The 18219-nt window shown below is 45.4% G+C and overlaps 1 protein-coding gene across 4 annotated transcripts in view; it reads left to right on the top strand.

Annotated features, from left to right (window-relative positions):
- The window catches only part of Slc23a2 (solute carrier family 23 member 2), a 151075-nt gene that overhangs the window by 87431 nt on the left and 45425 nt on the right, over positions 1 to 18219 (top strand). For all 4 annotated transcript variants that reach the window (XM_045156050.1, XM_045156047.1, XM_045156048.1 and 1 more), the window contains exon 5: positions 6137 to 6294. In XM_045156050.1, the coding sequence (XP_045011985.1) occupies positions 6137 to 6294 (158 nt within the window). The remainder of the gene's footprint in view (positions 1 to 6136; positions 6295 to 18219) is intronic.

The following is an 18219-nucleotide window of genomic DNA, read 5'->3' as shown; positions in this document are numbered from 1 at the left end:
ATGTGTCCTTGTCTGCTGAAGCTTTCACAGGAGGGGAGGTTAGGGCAGATAGGCTGAGGGACAAGGCAGGAAGTAACACAAGCCCACAAGGTCTCCTGCATGTTTGAAACTTGCTTCTTCAGCAGCCTTTCCTTCTTACAGGATGAAAGTAGCTTCTTGGAGTAAAGGAGCAGGCTCTAGGCACACTGTTGTTTAGCTTGGGCCCTCTCTGGGGATTGTGTTTCCAGACTTTTGTGCTCTGTTTTGTGCTGCATTGAGGTTTCTCAGATGCTGTGGCAGTCAGTCTTATTGCCTAGACAGTGTGGAGCTGGCCTGTGTCTGCTGACCACTGGTGTTTAGTTGGTTTTCTGACCCTACCCTCCCAACCAGGCAGCACAGCCTGGATGGAACGTTTGTGTCTAGCAAAGTCAATTGGAGGAACTGGGTGCAAGAAGCACACCTCTGAGACCTTTTATTATTATTCATGTGTGTGTGTGTGTGTGTGTGTGTGCACATGCGCACACATGCGTGCATGCACACGTGGATATGCATGTGGGGTGCACATGTGCAAGGAATGCTTCCCCCCCTTTTTTGGGTTTTCAAAGTAGAGTCTCACTCTATCCCAGGCTGACCTGGATTTCACTCTATATTCTCAGGGTGGCCTTGAACTCAAGGCAATCCTCCTACCTCTGCCTCCCAAGTGCTGGGATTAAAGGCATGGGCCACCATGTCCGGCCCACTTTTAAAAAAATTATTTATTTATTTATTTGAGATAGGGAGGAAGAGAGAGAATGAGTATGCCAGGGCCTCCAACCACTGCAAACAAACTCCAAACACATGCGCCACCTTGTGCATCTGGCTTACATAGATCCTAGGGAATAGAACCTGGGTCTTTTGGCTTTGCAGGCAAGTGCCTTAACCACTAAGCCATGTCTCCAGCATCCCCACCTTTTTTTTAAAACAGGGCCTCTCATCGGCCTGGAGCTCACTAATTAGGGTAGATTATTGCCTCTGCCTCCCCAGTGCTGGGATTATAAGTACAAGTTAACACACACACACACACACACACACACACACACACACACACACACACACATATATATATATATTTGGTTTTTCAAGGTAGGCTTTCACTCTAGTCCAGGAAGCTGACCTTAAATTCACCATGTAGTCTCAGTGTAGCCTCGAACTCACAGCGATCCTCCTACCTCTACCTCCCAAGTACTGGGATTAAAGGTGTGCACCACCATGCTCGACTATATAGCATTTAAAAATATATATATATATTTTACTTATTTATATATTTCAGAGAAAGCGGCAGAGAGAGAGAGAGAGAGAGAGAGAGGGTGGGGGGGGAGAGAAATGAGAGAATGGGTGCCAGGGCTTCCAGCTACTGTAAACAAACTCCAGATGCATGTGCCCCTTGTGCATCTGGCTTACATGGGTCCTGGAGAGTTGAACTAGGATACTTTGGCTTTGCAGGCAAGTGTCTTAACTGCTGAGCCATCTTTCCAGCCCCACACAGCATTAAAAAAAACACATTTTTATTGGGCTGGAGAGATGGCTTAGTTGATAAAACGCTTGCCTGTGAAGCCTAAGGACCAAGGTTCCATTCCTTACTGTCCACCTAAGCCAGATACAGAAAGTGGTGCATTGGAGTCATCTGCAGTGGCTAGAGGCCCTAGTATGCCCATTCTCTCCCTCTCTCTCTGTCTCTGCTTGCCTTTATCTATCCAATAAATGAATAAATAAAAATTTTAAATTCATTTATTGTGTGTGTGTGTACATGCGAGCATGCAAGCGTGTTTATGGGTGTGCCAGGGTCTCTGGCCACAGCAGATGAACACCAAGTGCCATGTGGCTTTACATGGCTGCTGGAGATCAAACCCAGACTGGCAACTTTATTTTATTTTTTATGGTTTTGGCTTTTTGAGATAGAGTTACACTAGAATTCACTATGTAATCTCAGGATGGCCTTGATCTCTTGGTGATCCTCCTACCTCTGCTTCCTGAGTGTTGGCATTAAAGGCATGGGCCACTACACCCAGCTATTTTTGCTTCTTTGAAGTAGATTCTTACTAACCCAGGCTGACCTAGAACTCTCTTTAGTCTAGGCTAGCCTCAAACTCACAATAATCCTCCTACCTCAGCCTTCCAAGTATGAGGACTAAAGACACTTGTCTCCATGCTTGGCTTCACACCCAGCATTTATTTTTTTTAATTATTTTTATTGACAACTTCCATAATTGTAGACAATAGGCCAAGGTAATTCCTTCCCTCCCCCCACTTTCCCCTTTGAAACTCCACTCTCCATCATACTCCTTCCCCTTCTCAATCAGTCTCTCTTATTTTAATGCCATGGTGTTTTCTTCCTATTATGATGATCTTGTGTAGGTAGTGTCAGGTACTGTGAGGTCATGGATATCTAGGCTATTTTGTGTCTGGAGGAGCACACTGTAAGGATTCCTACCCTTCCTTTGGCTCTTACATTCTTTCCGCCACCTCTTCCACAATGGACCTTGAGCCTTGGAAGAGATATTTTGGTGCTGAGTACTCCTCTGTCACTTCTTCTCAGCACCATGGTGCCTTCTGAGTCATCCCAAGGCCACTGCCATCTGAAAAGAGAAGCTTCTGTAACCGAAAGTGAGAGTAGCATTAATATATGGGTATGAACATTAAGAGAAGTGCTTATTGGGCAGTTTGATGAGCATAGTATATACATTTAGCCAGACACCAGCAGATGTTACACCCCTAGGGCTCATGACTACCCCTGTTGTAGGTTTTTGGTATCTGGGTTGTATTCCCTGCCATGGAGCGGGCCTCCAGTCCAATTAGAGAGTGGTTGGTCTCCCCCATAACAGACATGCCAGTGTTGCACTCATTGGCTCATTTGGCCTAGCTGGACAAATTTAAGGCTTGCATTTTCCATTGTTGAGTATCTCCACGGGTGATTTCTCTGTCTCCCATTGAACTGCATGCAGTGTAGCTTTTTCTAGCTGTCTGTCAGCTGGTCTTTGTGGAGGAGATTTTCAGCTCAGCTCTAGCAGAATTTCTCAGTGACCTTGTATGCCAAATATGTGGAGTCTTCAGCAATAGGATCTTATGATGTATTCCTGGTGGGAAACCAAGAGCCATGGCAATGGCCTGTAATATTCTGGGGGTATCCGTGACCTCCCTGACCAACAAGGTATCCCATCCCTGGCACGGGAAATTTTCTAGTAACAATCTATGGATTCTGAGTGTTCCATTGTCCAAACTGTAGGTTTTCATCTGACTTTTTAATATCCTCTTAGATTTTGATTAGCCCTCCCTCTACCTTTCCTTCACTCAATCTCTTCCCCTGACCTCACTTAGGCCTTTTCACTGCCATGAATCTGTTCTTCTTTTTTTTTTTTTTTTTTTTTAAATTTATTTATTTGAGAGCGACAGACACAGAGAGAAAGACAGATAGAGAGAGAGAGAGAGAGAGAGAGAGAGAGAGAGAATGGGCGCGCCAGGGCTTCCAGCCTCTGCAAACGAACTCCAGACGCGTGCGCCCCCTTGTGCATCTGGCTAACGTGGGACCTGGGGAACTGAGCCTCGAACCGGGGTCCTTAGGCTTCACAGGCAAGCGCTTAACCGCTAAGCCATCTCTCCAGCCCGAATCTGTTCTTCTACTCACATATATACAATACCATCCTATTAAGTCCCTCCCTTTTCTATTACCTTTACATCCCCTTTCTAGCTTACTAGCCTTTGCTACTGAATTTTATTCCTAGTCACATAGAAGTCCAATCATTTGTAGCTATGATCCACATAGGAGAGAGAACATGTGACTTTTGGCTTTCTGGGCCTGGGTTACCTCACTAAGTATGCATCCATTTTTCTGCAAATTTCACAATTTCATTTTTCTTTACTGCTGAGTAGAACTCCATTGTTTAAGTGTGCCACATCTTCATTATCCACTCATCAGTTGAGGGGTATCTAAGCTGGTTCCATTTCCTAGCTATTGTGAATAGAGCAGCAATAAACATGGTTGAGCAAGTATTTCTAAGGTAGTGAATCTTGTCCTTAGGATATATGCCTAGGCACACCCAGCATTTTTGTTTTGTTTTTCAAGGTAGGGTTTCATTCTAGTCCAGGCTGGCCTGGGATTCACTATGTAGTCTCAGGGTAGCCTTGAACTCACCATGATCCTCCTACCTTTGCCTCCTGAGTGCTGGGATTAAAGGCAAGTGCCACCACGCCTGGCACACCCAGCATTTTTATGTGAGTCCTAGCAACCTAATTCAAGTCCTCATGCTTACAGGCAAACACTTTAACAACTGAGCCATTTCCCTACTCTTCATGATAACACACAGGACATAGACTTGTGAGCTCCTATGAGAAGTCCTGAACAGGAATGTTCTGTCTCCACTAAAGAATATACCTATAATTTTGAGCTGTAGGAAGCATGTTTTTATAATGTGGGCAGAAGTAAGAAACCTAGAGAGAAGAAGGAAGAAGCTTATAAAACAGAAATAAAGAACTGGCAAGGGAAGTGAATCCTGTCTTCTTGGGACATCCTTGTCAAGGCCACAAGCAGTAAGGAAGAGGTTCCCAAAGCAATAACAGCATGGATTCTTTCTGGAGGATTCATATAGTCACTATACCTTAAGCCTGCCCTGACTGAATATGTTTGTCCAGCTGTGCCAGACGACAGAAGAAGATCCCAAATACCTTCTGCCATGAGCTTAATTCCCCAGACTTGAGAGGATTAAAGACAAAGGAACCCTGTAGACTAAGCATTTCAGGAATATAAATGTACAGTGTTGCACATCATCAGGGCTTAGCAGTTCATGTCTATAATCCCAAAACTTAAGAAGCTGAGGCAGGAGGATCAGTTTGGGGTCAGTCTGGCCCATGTAATGAATTTCATCCAGACCTGAACTACAAAGTGAGATCCTGTTTCAACAAAACATGAACAAAACCAAAAGAACTAGCAATTCAAATCATCACATTTTTTTATTTTTATTTTTTGAGGTAGGGTCTCCCTCTAGCCCAGGCTCACCTGGAATTCACTATATACTCTCAGGGTGGCCTCAAACCCACAGCCATCCTACCTCTGCCTCCCCAGTACTGGGATTAAAAGACTGTACCACTACGCCCACCTTAAATCCTACAATTAAAATGGAGCATCAGTAGGGATTGTTTGAAGACAGAAGAGTGGTTCAGTATAGTGCAGTTCAAGTCAGCAGAGGAGAAGGGCAGATGGTTTTAGAAACAGAGAAGTGCCAGGGAGAAAAAAAGATATCTTCAGTAAGAAATACTTATGTCTATCATGAGACCTTGTTTTATGCTGGCATGAATTCATGCCAGTAATCATCCCCTTCCTCCAGTAATAATCCTAACATGAATGGGTAATCAGTGGGAAAATTATAATTTGAAGGCCTGGGGAGATGGCTCATAGGCTAAAAGTACTTGCTGCTCAAGCCTGAGTCCCTGATTTTGATTCCCTAGAATACATGTAAAAAGCTGGAAGTGCTGGGAGACATAGCACACGCCTTTAATCCCAGCACTTTGGAGGCAGAGGTGGGAGGATTGCTGAAAGTTTGAGGCCGGCCTGGAACTGCAACATTAGTTCTAGGTTAGCCTGGGCTAGAGAAACACCCTAACTTGAAATAATAAACAAAAAAATATACAAAAAGCTAGAAGCTATGGTAGCCTTCTGTAATCCCCTCATACCAGCTGCCAGTGAGATGGGAAATGAAGACTGCAGAATTTCTTTGCCTCTCAGGAGGCAAAGCTGAGAAGCTCACTGTAAGTACAATAATGAACGATTGCCAGAACAAAAGAAAGTTATAGATTATAGATAGACAGAGAATGAGATGCTCTGCCTCAAAGTAGAAGGTGAGGACTGATCTGAAACTTGCCAACTGACTACACACACCTTGCCGCATACATGCACACATGGGTACTCTCTCTCCCTACACACACACACACACACACACACACACACACACACACACACACACACAGAGTCCCAACCCACCATGTTAGTTGACATATGACAGATACCTTAAAAAGCCAGAGATTCTTCTTGTGGCCTATATCTTAAAGATGCCAGGGGAGAAAACATAGGGTAACAGCAGAGGAAAACAGGCGTGGCTTACTCTTTGCTATCTGTCCTTGTCCACAGCACTACCTCACATGCTTCAGTGGCACGATTGCAGTGCCCTTTTTGCTGGCTGATGCCATGTGTGTGGGGTATGACCAGTGGGCCACAAGTCAGCTCATCGGGACCATTTTCTTCTGTGTGGGAATCACCACCCTGTTGCAGACAACATTTGGATGCAGGTGAGTTGGGATGTTAAGATGTGATTCTGGTGACCCTAGGCACTGATGCAGGCTAATTACCCAGGGTTGCCACACAGATAGCTGGAGCTAGGGGAACCTGTTGGCCTTGGTCTCCACTCTGTCCTAGCTTGTAACTTCTCTTGGTTAAGGCACTGCTCTCTCCCGGATGTGTACTCTGGAAACTCAAACTTTTTCTACTTCTGTTCTCAGCTGGCAAGGCACAGCCAACCTTTAGCATGCCTCCCAGTGTTATCCTGTAATTCCAAACTGGATTCTTCTACCAGGTTCCCACTTGGTACTTCCAGCTCTCTATACACCTTTATCCACCCTTGCTGCCTTCCTACCGTCTGTTCCCTGTATCCTCCCTTGCTGCCTTTCTACCCTCTGTTCCCCGTATCCACGTATCCACCTTGCAGCCTTTCTACCCTCTGTTCCCTGTATCCACCTTGCTGCCTTTCTACCCTCTGTTCCCTGTATCCACCTTGCTGCCTTTCTACCCTCTGTTCCCTGTATCCACCTTGCTGCCTTTCTACCCTCTGTTCCCCGTATCCACCTTGCTGCCTTTCTACCCTCTGTTCCCCATATCCACCTTGCTGCCTTTCTACCCTCTGTTCCCTGTATCCACCTTGCTGCCTTTCTACCCTCTGTTCCCTGTATCCACCTTGCTGCCTTTCTACCCTCTGTTCCCTGTATCCACCTTGCTGCCTTTCTACCCTCTGTTCCCTGTATCCACCTTGCTGCCTTTCTACCCTCTGTTCCCTGTATCCACCTTGCTGCCTTTCTACCCTCTGTTCCCCGTATCCACCTTGCTGCCTTCCTACCCTCTGTTCCCTGTATCCTCCCTTGCTGCCTTCCTACCCTCTGTTCCCTGTATCCTCCCTTGCTGCCTTTCTACCCTCTGTTCCCTGTATCCACCTTGCTGCCTTCCTACCCTCTGTTCCCTGTATCCACCTTGCTGCCTTTCTACCCTCTGTTCCCCGTATCCACCTTGCTGCCTTCCTACCCTCTGTTCCCTGTATCCACCCTTGCTGCCTTTCTACCCTCTGTTCCCTGTATCCACCTTGCTGCCTTCCTACCCTCTGTTCCCCGTATCCACCTTGCTGCCTTTCTACCCTCTGTTCCCTGTATCCTCCCTTGCTGCCTTTCTACCCTCTGTTCCCTGTATCGTCCCTTGCTGCCTTTCTACCCTCTGTTCCCCGTATCCACCTTGCTGCCTTTCTACCCTCTGTTCCCTGTATCCTCCCTTGCTGCCTTCCTACCCTCTGTTCCCTGTATCCTCCCTTGCTGCCTTTCTACCCTCTGTTCCCCGTATCCTCCCTTGCTGCCTTTCTACCCTCTGTTCCCCGTATCCACCTTGCTGCCTTCCTACCCTCTGTTCCCTGTATCCTCCCTTGCTGCCTTTCTACCCTCTGTTCCCTGTATCCTTCCTTGCTGCCTTTCTACCCTCTGTTCCCCGTATCCACCTTGCTGCCTTCCTACCCTCTGTTCCCTGTATCCTCCCTTGCTGCCTTTCTACCCTCTGTTCCCTGTATCCACCCTTGCTGCCTTTCTACCCTCTGTTCCCTGTATCCACCTTGCTGCCTTCCTACCCTCTGTTCCCTGTATCCTTCCTTGCTGCCTTTCTACCCTCTGTTCCCTGTATCCTCCCTTGCTGCCTTTCTACCCTCTGTTCCCTGTATCCACCCTTGCTGCCTTTCTACCCTCTGTTCCCTGTATCCTTCCTTGCTGCCTTTCTACCCTCTGTTCCCCGTATCCACCCTTGCTGCCTTTCTACCCTCTGTTCCCTGTATCCACCCTTGCTGCCTTTCTACCCTCTGTTCCCCATATCCACCTTGCTGCCTTTCTACCCTCTGTTCCCTGTATCCTCCCTTGCTGCCTTTCTACCCTCTGTTCCCTGTATCCTCCCTTGCTGCCTTTCTACCCTCTGTTCCCCATATCCACCTTGCTGCCTTTCTACCCTCTGTTCCCTGTATCCTCCCTTGCTGCCTTTCTACCCTCTGTTCCCTGTATCCTCCCTTGCTGCCTTTCTACCCTCTGTTCCCTGTATCCTCCCTTGCTGCCTTTCTACTCTCTGTTCCCTATATCCACCCTTGCTGCCTTTCTGCTATCTGCCTCTCTTTGTCTGGTCAGTCTACAGTTTCACTCCTTGTTTAATCTAAGAAGTGCCTAGTGTCCAGCTTACCTCTGCTATCTGCCTTTCTTCTCTTTCTGGTCATGCCCCTGAGCCCTGTCTGCTCCTATTTCTGCTTGCCGTACTGCCTCTCTCACACTGTATACCTGCCCGTATTCCGTTCCACTTGTTCTTTGCTTTTAGAAGCCTCTGTTATTCTCTCCCTTTCCTCCCCTGCACTTTCAACACTTGTATTCTCCTTTTCTGTTCATTTTTCTAATGTGGCTTTTACTCCATCCTGCCCTTTTTTGTTTTCTGTCTTCCCTGCACTACCTCCTGCTGTCCTGGATGCTGTTTGCTTGGGCACAGTGACTTAGGCATCTGCTGCCATTGGTATTGGGTGTGGAGCTGGCCCAATAAGGATGAGGAGCAAACTTTCCTAGCTCTTCCTGCTAGGTTGCCTTTCCCTCTCTTTCCCCATCTTCAGCCCTTTTCCTAGCATAGCCTCGTAGTTTTCCTGATACTGCTGGGATTGGTTGACCTGCCTTGGTAGACTGTCTTCAGATTAAGTCTGTGTGTCTGTCTCTTGCTCTATCAGAACAGGATGTCCTTACCTGCTGTGGAGCAGCAGCAAGGAGGACAGCACAGAAGACAGTGCGAGAGCTGTGGCCTGCGTTCTGACATGCCAGTGTCCTCAGGGCCCTCTAGAAGGCTGCCCTCAATAGGGTCCTGTGCACTGCTGAGCATCCCCTTGCAGTATAGGCAGCATCATTGGAAGCCAATGGCAGTCTGGGTGTAGGACTGCTAGTGTCCCGGAGGCCATGGGACTGGCAAGCTTTTGGGGTCTTCAGTTCTCAGATCCTCTACACAACCTACATCTACCCTGCTGAGCAGAAGGGAAGGTCTCCTCAGGGTCCCACAGATGGACAGGGGTGCCATGACCTGCTAGGGAAGAATCAGAGAATCAGAGCTTTTGTGGGCCAGATACACTGTTGTTCACAGCAACAGAAATAAGAGAGACAGTGTCTCAAAGAAGGGTGGAGAGGATGGACAACTCAAGGCTGTCCTTTGACCTCCACATGAATGTTATAGCATGCACATGCCCGTCATACACATACATAGTGAGTCCTGAGGAGGTCAAGGTAGAGACAGGTCCTAAACACTCAAGAGGCTTTCAACCCAGGAGGATGATACAATATCTTCCATCCTGTGAGACATGGGGGTAGAAGTAGAAAGTCATGGCTTGGCATAGGAACTTGTGCTGGCCTCTGGTCAGGGATCCACCATTGGGGACTGTGCCTAGCTAATGTGAACCATCATCAGATGTTGGGAGTTATCATTTTAATAGGCATTTAGACATTTCCTGCTCAAAACAGGATTAAATAAGCAGATAAGGCAGTTGGCACAAAGGACATACAGTGGTGTGAAGGTGACGTAGATGGTGCCAAGGGGGGTGTTCATTCTCCATATCTCAGCTAGAGGATTGCAGATGATCTCTGCCCTTGGCTTTGTGGGTGCCTGCTTCTTTCCTCGGGCTTAGAGTAGTAGAAGAAAAAGACTTCTCATGTTCAGCATTCATGATTTCTCAGATTTCAGAATGTTCCTACTGAGATGGTTCTCCATGTTGTGAGTTCTGTATGTGTGTGCACATGTGCCTCTTTGCTGGCACCACATGCTTCTTCCATCACATCAGGCACCTCAAGTATGGGGGTCCTGCCTCTGTGGGGTGGAGCCTTTGCTCTGGGGAGTTACAGTAGGAGAAAGAGCCAGTGACTGTGTTGTGGTTGAGGTGGAGTGTTGGCCACTAGGACAACACTTTTCTTGCATGAAGATAGCCAGCATTGATGGTGTAACCAAGGCAATGAAATGTGTCATTCTTTGCCAACCAAACCTAAGCACAAAGTGCCAACTTGAGATGCCACGGTGCAGTTGCTGCTCTGAGTGCTTGCTGTCCCCAAGTTGACTCACTGGCCAGGGCTGGAGGGAATATGTGAGATGGTACCTGCTGGTTGCCTCCCCCTTACTTTGCTTCCTTGTCCTCCTTGCACCAAAGTGTCTGTTTCCAATGAGGACTAGTCGTCTTTGTAGTGGAGGCTGTGGCTTTCAGCTCCACTGTGGGACTTCAGTGGTCTTTTTGTTTCCCAGATCCTGTCTGCTGGACATTTGCGTCTCCTACCTGTGTCCTTCCTCTTCTCCTTTGGCCATGCCCTTGAACTTTGCATTCAGCATCGTTACTGAATTCCCTTGATAGTTGTTTTAGCAGTTTCATCATGGGTGATTTTTGCTTTCAATTTGAGATATTCCTTGGACTTGTTCTTGGAATTAGTACCAAAGTTTTTAAAATCTGAGAGGTTGAGGATAGGATAGACTCTCTCTACCTTCAGGTCAGTTAGATCACAGAAGTCATGTCCAGAGACCCCTGGCTCTGCCCTGTCACTGTGAGTTTATGTGGATGGGGGTCCCTCTGATACCCTCTTCTTCCTCCCCTGTCTTCACTGACTTTGGAAAATGTGGCTGGAGGAGAGACCCACTGCTTTTGGAGGACTCTTCCATCTTGCACCAAGCACCTCACTCACTCTGTCCTCTCGCAATGTGAATGACTCCAAGTGGGGATTCCCAAAGGTCCTTTATAGCCAAGCACAAACCTGCCAAAGTATACACACATTCTTTTGCTGAGAAGGGAGTCACTCAAACTGGCTCAAGGGTCTGGCCTGATCTCTAACTACCTTGACTGCCTGTGGGGGCTTTCCCATGCTCCGGGGTTTTATGTGGGGACTTTAAACTTACAACTGTTCATAGAGCATAGATCAGGGAGGTTGAGATTGGGATTTCTACCACAGGCTCTGTGCATATGCATTATATGGGGTCCCATTGTTAGATTCTGTTTTGTGAACCACTTGAAAAGAAAGCTACAGCTAGCACTGCAATGACCCAAAATTCTGTCTTAGAATTAATATTCTCCCACATAAACAACATACCTTTTTATCAACTTGAGAAAGTGAAGTTATTCCATCCTGTCATCAAATATGCAGTCCACACTTAATTTCCCCAGCTGTCTTTAAAACGTCTTTAGTAGCAGTTCCCTCTGTCTCTAAAACCATGGTCCCATTATGCCCATGTGGTGCTTCTTGCTGTGTCTCTTTGGCCTCTTAATAATAAACATTCCCATCCTTTTCCTACCCACATCATCCTCTTTTTCTCTAAATTTAAATTTTTTTATTTTTTGGTTCTTTCAAGGTAGGATCTCACTTTAGCCCAGGCTGACCTGGCACTCACTCTGAAGTCCCAGGCTGGCCTCCAAACTCACAGTGATATTCCTATCTCTGCTTCTGGGATTAAAGGCATGTGCCACCATGCCTGGCTAATCACCTTCTTAAAGTGCAGGCTAGTTTTCTCATTGAATGTCCCATGATCTGGTTTTGTCCTCATGGAGCTATTGGATTTGTTGTGCACTCTTTCTTGTTATAAGCTGGAAGATGGGGCCGGAGGCATGGATGAATCAGGGTGAATATTTTTTGCTAAAATTACTACATAGGTGATGTCATGCCCTTTGTATTCTGCTATGTCAAGTAGGCACATAATAGTAGGTTGTACAGATTATCCCTCCAAATAAAAAAAATTACCATCTACTTCACTAGAAAAGAATTTTAAATAGTACATTGAAATTGGATCCTAGTGCAGACCTGGAGGAAATGACCTTGGCAAACTGCGTTTCCTTCTCAGTCACGTCAGTGATGGATTTAGTGGTCTCTTTGTACCACTCACAGCTGTAGGGCTTTGTTTTGGGCCCATCTGGCTAGTCTCTCATAGCTTATTCCCTCCAATGTAAAGTGATATTAAAAGTGTTAGAGGGTTCGAAGTATTAAAGGGATTGTCATGCAAGGTCGCACCTGCCCCTGCCCATGCTGGCCTGTGAACTGTCAATATTTCCTGAGGCCTGGAAGGGAGGAGACTGACGTGGACTGGTGAGGCATAGAGGGGGTGCAGCCCAGTGAAGCAGTATGTTCCTGATGAATGTAGCAGGAGTGTGTCCTTTGACTATAGGCCATGCATTGACCTGGATGGGCCCTCTGCTTCTAGAACCTATCACAGAGGCCATCAGGGAACAGCAGTGGTGTTCAGTGGTATTTGATTCAGATCTTCTGGCAGCATGAGCCACCCCTGAATCAGTCACTTGATTTATTTATTTATGAGAGAGAATGGGCATGCCAGGGCCTCCAGCCACTGCAAATGAACTCCATAAGCATGCGCCACCTTGTGCATCTGGTTTACATGGGTCTTGGGGCATCAAACCTGGGTCTTTTGGCTCTGCAGGCAAGCACCTTAACCGCTGAGCAATCTCTCCAGCCCAGTCACATATTTTCTATGTCTGCATTGTTAGCTGGGCTACCTGATGTTGCTCTTCAGGTTGCACTGTATCAGGTGGTCTTCCCCTTCAGTTAATCATTCTTTCTGTTTGTTTATAATTTTGGTGTGCCAGGGGACTAGGAGACTGCCTAGTTTTACCTGAATTTTGTTCTCTGCACCTTTTTTTTAAAAATTAATTAATTAATTAATTTATTTGAGAGCGACAGACACAGAGAGAAAGACAGATAGAGGGAGAGAGAGAATGGGCGCGCCAGGGCTTCCAGCCTCTGCAAACGAACTCCAGACACGTGCGCCCCCTTGTGCATCTGGCTAACATGGGACCTGGGAAACCGAGCCTTGAACCGGGGTCCTTAGGCTTCACAGGCAAGCGCTTAACCGCTAAGCCATCTCTCCAGCCCCTCTGCACCTTTTTTTGATTTTGCTGTCAGATCTCACTTGTCTGGCACATTCCCTTTTTCTCATCTTCCCCATTCTCCCTGCTTCTTGCCTCATTAGGCCTCCTTTTTAGTCAGGTGATTGGCAAAAGCAGGAGGGAGGGAAGCTGTTGTCATTCCTCTCTTTAAAAACCTGCAACACTGGTATGGTACTGAATGTTATCTCTGTTCTAGATTTTTTTTTTTTCAACAAGTTGTATGTATTGAGGGGTAATGGAGATTAATAAAATCCATCCTTTCTAACTTGTATAGTCAGGTGAGATTACATGTGTCTGCAATCAACAGATAAATTTTCTCATGCCACTTTTTACCTGCCTAGATTTTATGTAAACAAACCTTTTACCTATAATAATAGTTGATACCATCATGTTTGTAAAGGAGATTACCAGATTATCCAAAGGAAAAGGCAGGCCCTAGATTGCATTGCAAACACTATGATCCCTGATTCTTCCCCAGAGCACTTGTGTTTATTACACAGAGGGCCTAGAAAGACTTCAAGTAATAGCCCACCTAGTTCCCAGACCTACATTCTCCACTGTAATGAACCAGCGCTTCTTGAGACAGTGTTGACTCCTGGGTGGGGGCTGAGAAAAGGGTGAATAGAACTTGGGAAATGTGTTCCAGAAAGCTAGGAACTTGCTCAAAGGGTGATGGAGGGTGGGAGGCCCTACAAAAGGAACATGTGAACAGGCTGCTTTTGGCAGGTTTGGGCAGTTTCATTCTTTTTTTTTTTCTTAATTTTTGTTGTTGTTATTTTATTTATTTTAGAGCGACAGACAGAGAGAAAGAGGCAGAGATAGAATGGGCATGCCAGGGCCTCTAGCCACTGCAAACAAACTCCAGACGCGTGTGCACCCTTGTGCATCTGGCTAACGTGGGTCCTGGGGAATCGAGCCTTGAACCGGGGTCCTTAGGTTTCACAGGCAAGTGCTTAACCGCTAAGCCATCTCTCCAGCCCAGTTTCATTCTTAAGAGCAGCCACGGTAGTAAATTATAAAACATTGAATTAAAAAGAAATCCATGGGACTGGAGAGATTGCTCAATGGTTAAAACACTTGTTCTTTTTTAAATTTTTATTAGCATTTTCCATGATTATAAAAAGAATCCCATGTTAATTCCCTCCCTCCCCCCCACACTTTCCCTTTTGAAATTCCATTCTCCATCATATTACCTCCCCATCACAATCATTGTACTTACATATATGCAATATCAACCTATTAAGTACCCTCCTCCCTTCCTTTATGTCTTCTTTTAAACTTACTGTCTTCTGCTACTAAGTGAAGTGCTTGTTTTCAAAGCCTGATGGCTTGGGTTTGATTCCCCAGTACCCTCATAAGTCAGATGCATAATTTGGCTCATGGGCCTGGAGTTTGTTTACAGTGGCAGGAGGCCCTAAGTACCAATACTCACTCTCTTTCCCTAATAAATAAATAAAAGTTTGATTATTTATTTATTTTATTTTGAGAGAGAGAGAGAGAGAGAGAGAAAGAGGCTAGGGGAAGAGGTGGAGAGAATGGGCATGCCAGGGCCTTCAGCCATGAACAAATTCTAGACACATGTGCCTCTTGTGCTCATGTGTAAAAAAAGAAAGAAATCCTTGTGTCTACAGTGATGTGCAAATATGAGAAAATGGGAAACAGATAAAATTGGACAAAAAGGAAAACTTCTTTTTTTAAAATTTTTATTAGCATTTTCCATGATTATAAAAAAAATCCCATGTTAATTCCCTCCCTCCCCCCCCCACTTTCTTCTTTGAAATTCCATTCTCCATCATATTACCTCCCCATAGGAAAACTTCTTTATAAAAGAATTTCAAATACCAACTGTTGATGGAAAGCCCAGTCTAGTGCATGTCGTAATCCCAGCAGTCATGAAGCTAAAGCCCATCTGAGCTACATAGTAAGAGGCTAACTCCTATGCTAAAATGTAAAGCTAATGGTAATATTCATACAGTCTAAAAGTCACCCTGCAGATTATTTTTTATTTTTATTTATTTGTTTGAGATAGAGAAAGAGGCAGATAGAGGGAAAGAGAACGAGTGTGCCAGGGCCTGTAACCCCTGCAAACAAATACCAGACACATGTACCACCCTGTACATCTGGCTTATGTGGGTATTGGGGAATTGAATCTGGGTCCTTAGGCTTCACAGGCAAGCACCTTAACCATTAAGCCATCTCTTATTACTGATTTTTTTTCCAAGGTAGGGTCCGGCTCTAGTCTAGGCTGACCTAGAATTCACTATGTAGTCTCAGAGGAGCCTCGAGCTCATAGCAATCCTCCTACCTCAGCTTCCTGAGTGTTGGGATTAAAGGCATGTGCCACCACGCCCGACTTCAGATTATTTTTAACCGTTAATGGGAAAACATGCTTATCAGGTTGAGTTAGAGTGGTCTTTACCTTAAATAAGCATCTTTACCTAGTAGGACATCCTGACATGAAGGTTGGAACATAGTAACATGTGTACACCACCTTGCCCAAATATGATTAGTCTGGTCCTAAACACAACACTTGATATAGGAAGTTGGATTGGGTGTGAGAAGAATTATAAATACTTTTGGAACAATTAAAAATTTAAATATATCTAAATATTAGATTACACTATTAAGTTATTGTTACTTTCTTCGTGTGATAAAGGAAAGATGGTGATGTAGAAGGATATTCTTACTCTTAATTGATGTCTGCTGAAATGTTTGGGTAAAGTATTCTAGATAATGCAATCTCCTTTCCAACAGCTCAGTGGATTGATCGGTAGGCTAAATACTAGCACTTACTCATGTACAAAAGCTTTCTTCGGTACATTGCCTTTCTTTTCTTTTAAAGACACTCAGTATATGTTCCTGGTGGTCAGTTGATTCAGAGCTATACCTGTTTGGTCTCTTGGGGTTTATTCCTTTAAAGTTGTCCAATAATCTAGATTTAAGTCTGTGTTTGTTTGGAAGTGAAAAGTGTTGTAGCAAGTGTGGTTGTTGTGGTATGTTGAGGATGACTTTCTGTGGTTTCCTTTGCACCTTCATGGGCACTTCTGTAGTACCAAAGGCCTTTTGTATCTTTTGAAGACTTTTTAGATGGTGACATAGGAAGATCTAGATCTGGGTTTATTCTGGAATTCAGGTACATTTTCTCTTTGCCTTCTTCTTCTTCTTCTTTTATTTATTTATTTATTTTATTTTTTAAGAGCAGGGTTTTAGTGTAGCTCAGTCTAACTGGTGACTCATTCTGCAGCCCAGACAGGCCTTGAACTCATGGTGATCCTCTGGCTTCAGTCTCCTGAGTGCTGTGCTTAAAGGCATGTGCCACCATGCCTGGCTCTACTGAGTGTTCTGAATTTAAACAGTGTCCTCTTACAGTTTCACGGTTAAAACAAATACATTAGGAAAGCTTAACCTCTTATTTCTAGTCTAATAAAATTGCTTTGAAGGCATATTTTTAAAGAAAACCTTAAATTTGCTCAATATTTATAGGTCTTAGGGATAAGATGGTGAATGAATCAGGCTTGCCGCCTGACGTCAGCCTCAGAGTTGGGTGGGCAGGCCCCTGTGGAAAGGAGCCAGTTAGAGGATAAGGACTTGAAATTGCCCTGGCTGACTAGCCACCTGTGGATGTGGGAGTTGATGGGACAAGGACTAAGGACTATACCTGTTGTACTGTCCTCTGTGGCTTGCAAGACCCAGGATGGCTTCCAGGTTATGGTTACTTGTTCCAGTTCCATGAAGTGAGCTTTTCAGAGCAGGGCCCTGTGTAGTCATCTTTTTGCCTACAGGAAGAACACAGCATCCTTGGTCCATCACGAGGCTCATTTTCTACCTCTCTCCTCTATGCCTGGAGTCCTCATAGCACATTATGGATGTGACAAAGTGTTTCTCATTCTGTAAGGCAAGCTTAAATGGTGCTCTTACAGAGCCCCACAGCATCTCTCACCATCCACACTGCTGACGATGTTTCCTTCACACAATACAAGCCCCTCAGGAGCCCAGGTGTTTTCCTCATTGTATCTGCTTTTAATTGTGGCTAGTCAAGCAGATACCCAAGAAATGCATCTTTAGGCCCAGTTTAACGTAGAAATGATGTTCAAAATGCAGAGTTGGTGCCTATAACTCCCAGAGTCTGAGGCAGGAGCTGTCCTGTGGGTGCAGAGAAAAGACCAGAGCATTGGCCAGCTTCATGCTGTCCCAGGGTCAAGTTTGATCTCCTTGGAAATCAGCTCAGTTAATTGATATTGGGAAGCTCCTGTTTAATTAGTTGTTCACAAGCTTGTAACTTTCCTTGAGAACAGTCAGATTACTGGTTTGTGGTGACAGTTAAAGAGCCTACACTAACCACTGGTTATTACCAGCCTGTGCAGTGTGTATTGAGTTTAACAGTGCACACATGTGCCTGCCTAGGCAGCCCTTCCTAGCCCATCTTAGGAGAGTTTTTCTATTGTTACTCAATCAGGAACCATGGGTCCTGTTTTTGTTATCACTCACTCAGAGTAACCATGATCCTAGACTATGAGCCAGGTTCTTTGTAGCAGTGTTTTTAGGGCTGTTTGCCCTGCTTACACCATAAAATGCTTACCCTCAAAGGTCAGGTTCAGACTGAAGCCTGATGGATGAGTGGAGCCCAGAGCCAACCTTGACTTTTGTCACTACCAGGGAATTACCAAGTATGGTAGCTATGTTCCTAAGGTCTAGATCTCTTAATAATTTAATATTCATGCTATATTGTCCTAGGATGCCTGGCTTGACATTTGAAACTGGTAAAATAGGTACCTTTCAAGGTGATGTCCACTCCTAATGTCATGCTGCCCCCACCCTTTGCCCTTACAGCACTGCGCAAAGTTGCACTTGAAGGATTCTTATAAGTCACCTGAGGTTTTCCCTTTGATGTACGTTCCCACTTTAGGAGGCCTTTATTTCCACTTTTAGTGATATTATGCTCCAGGTCCCTCCAGCAGGTGATTTTCACCAAATGCTCAATGGAGGGTATGTGTGCCCATGTAGGTGGCCAGCTGCAAGGCCTCTGCTTTATACT

Source organism: Jaculus jaculus, chromosome 8, assembly GCF_020740685.1.
Source record: "Jaculus jaculus isolate mJacJac1 chromosome 8, mJacJac1.mat.Y.cur, whole genome shotgun sequence".
Classification (NCBI taxonomy): domain Eukaryota; kingdom Metazoa; phylum Chordata; class Mammalia; order Rodentia; family Dipodidae; genus Jaculus; species Jaculus jaculus.
The sequence above is the reverse complement of the archived record's forward strand: the minus strand, read 5'-3'. Positions and strand labels throughout refer to the sequence as shown.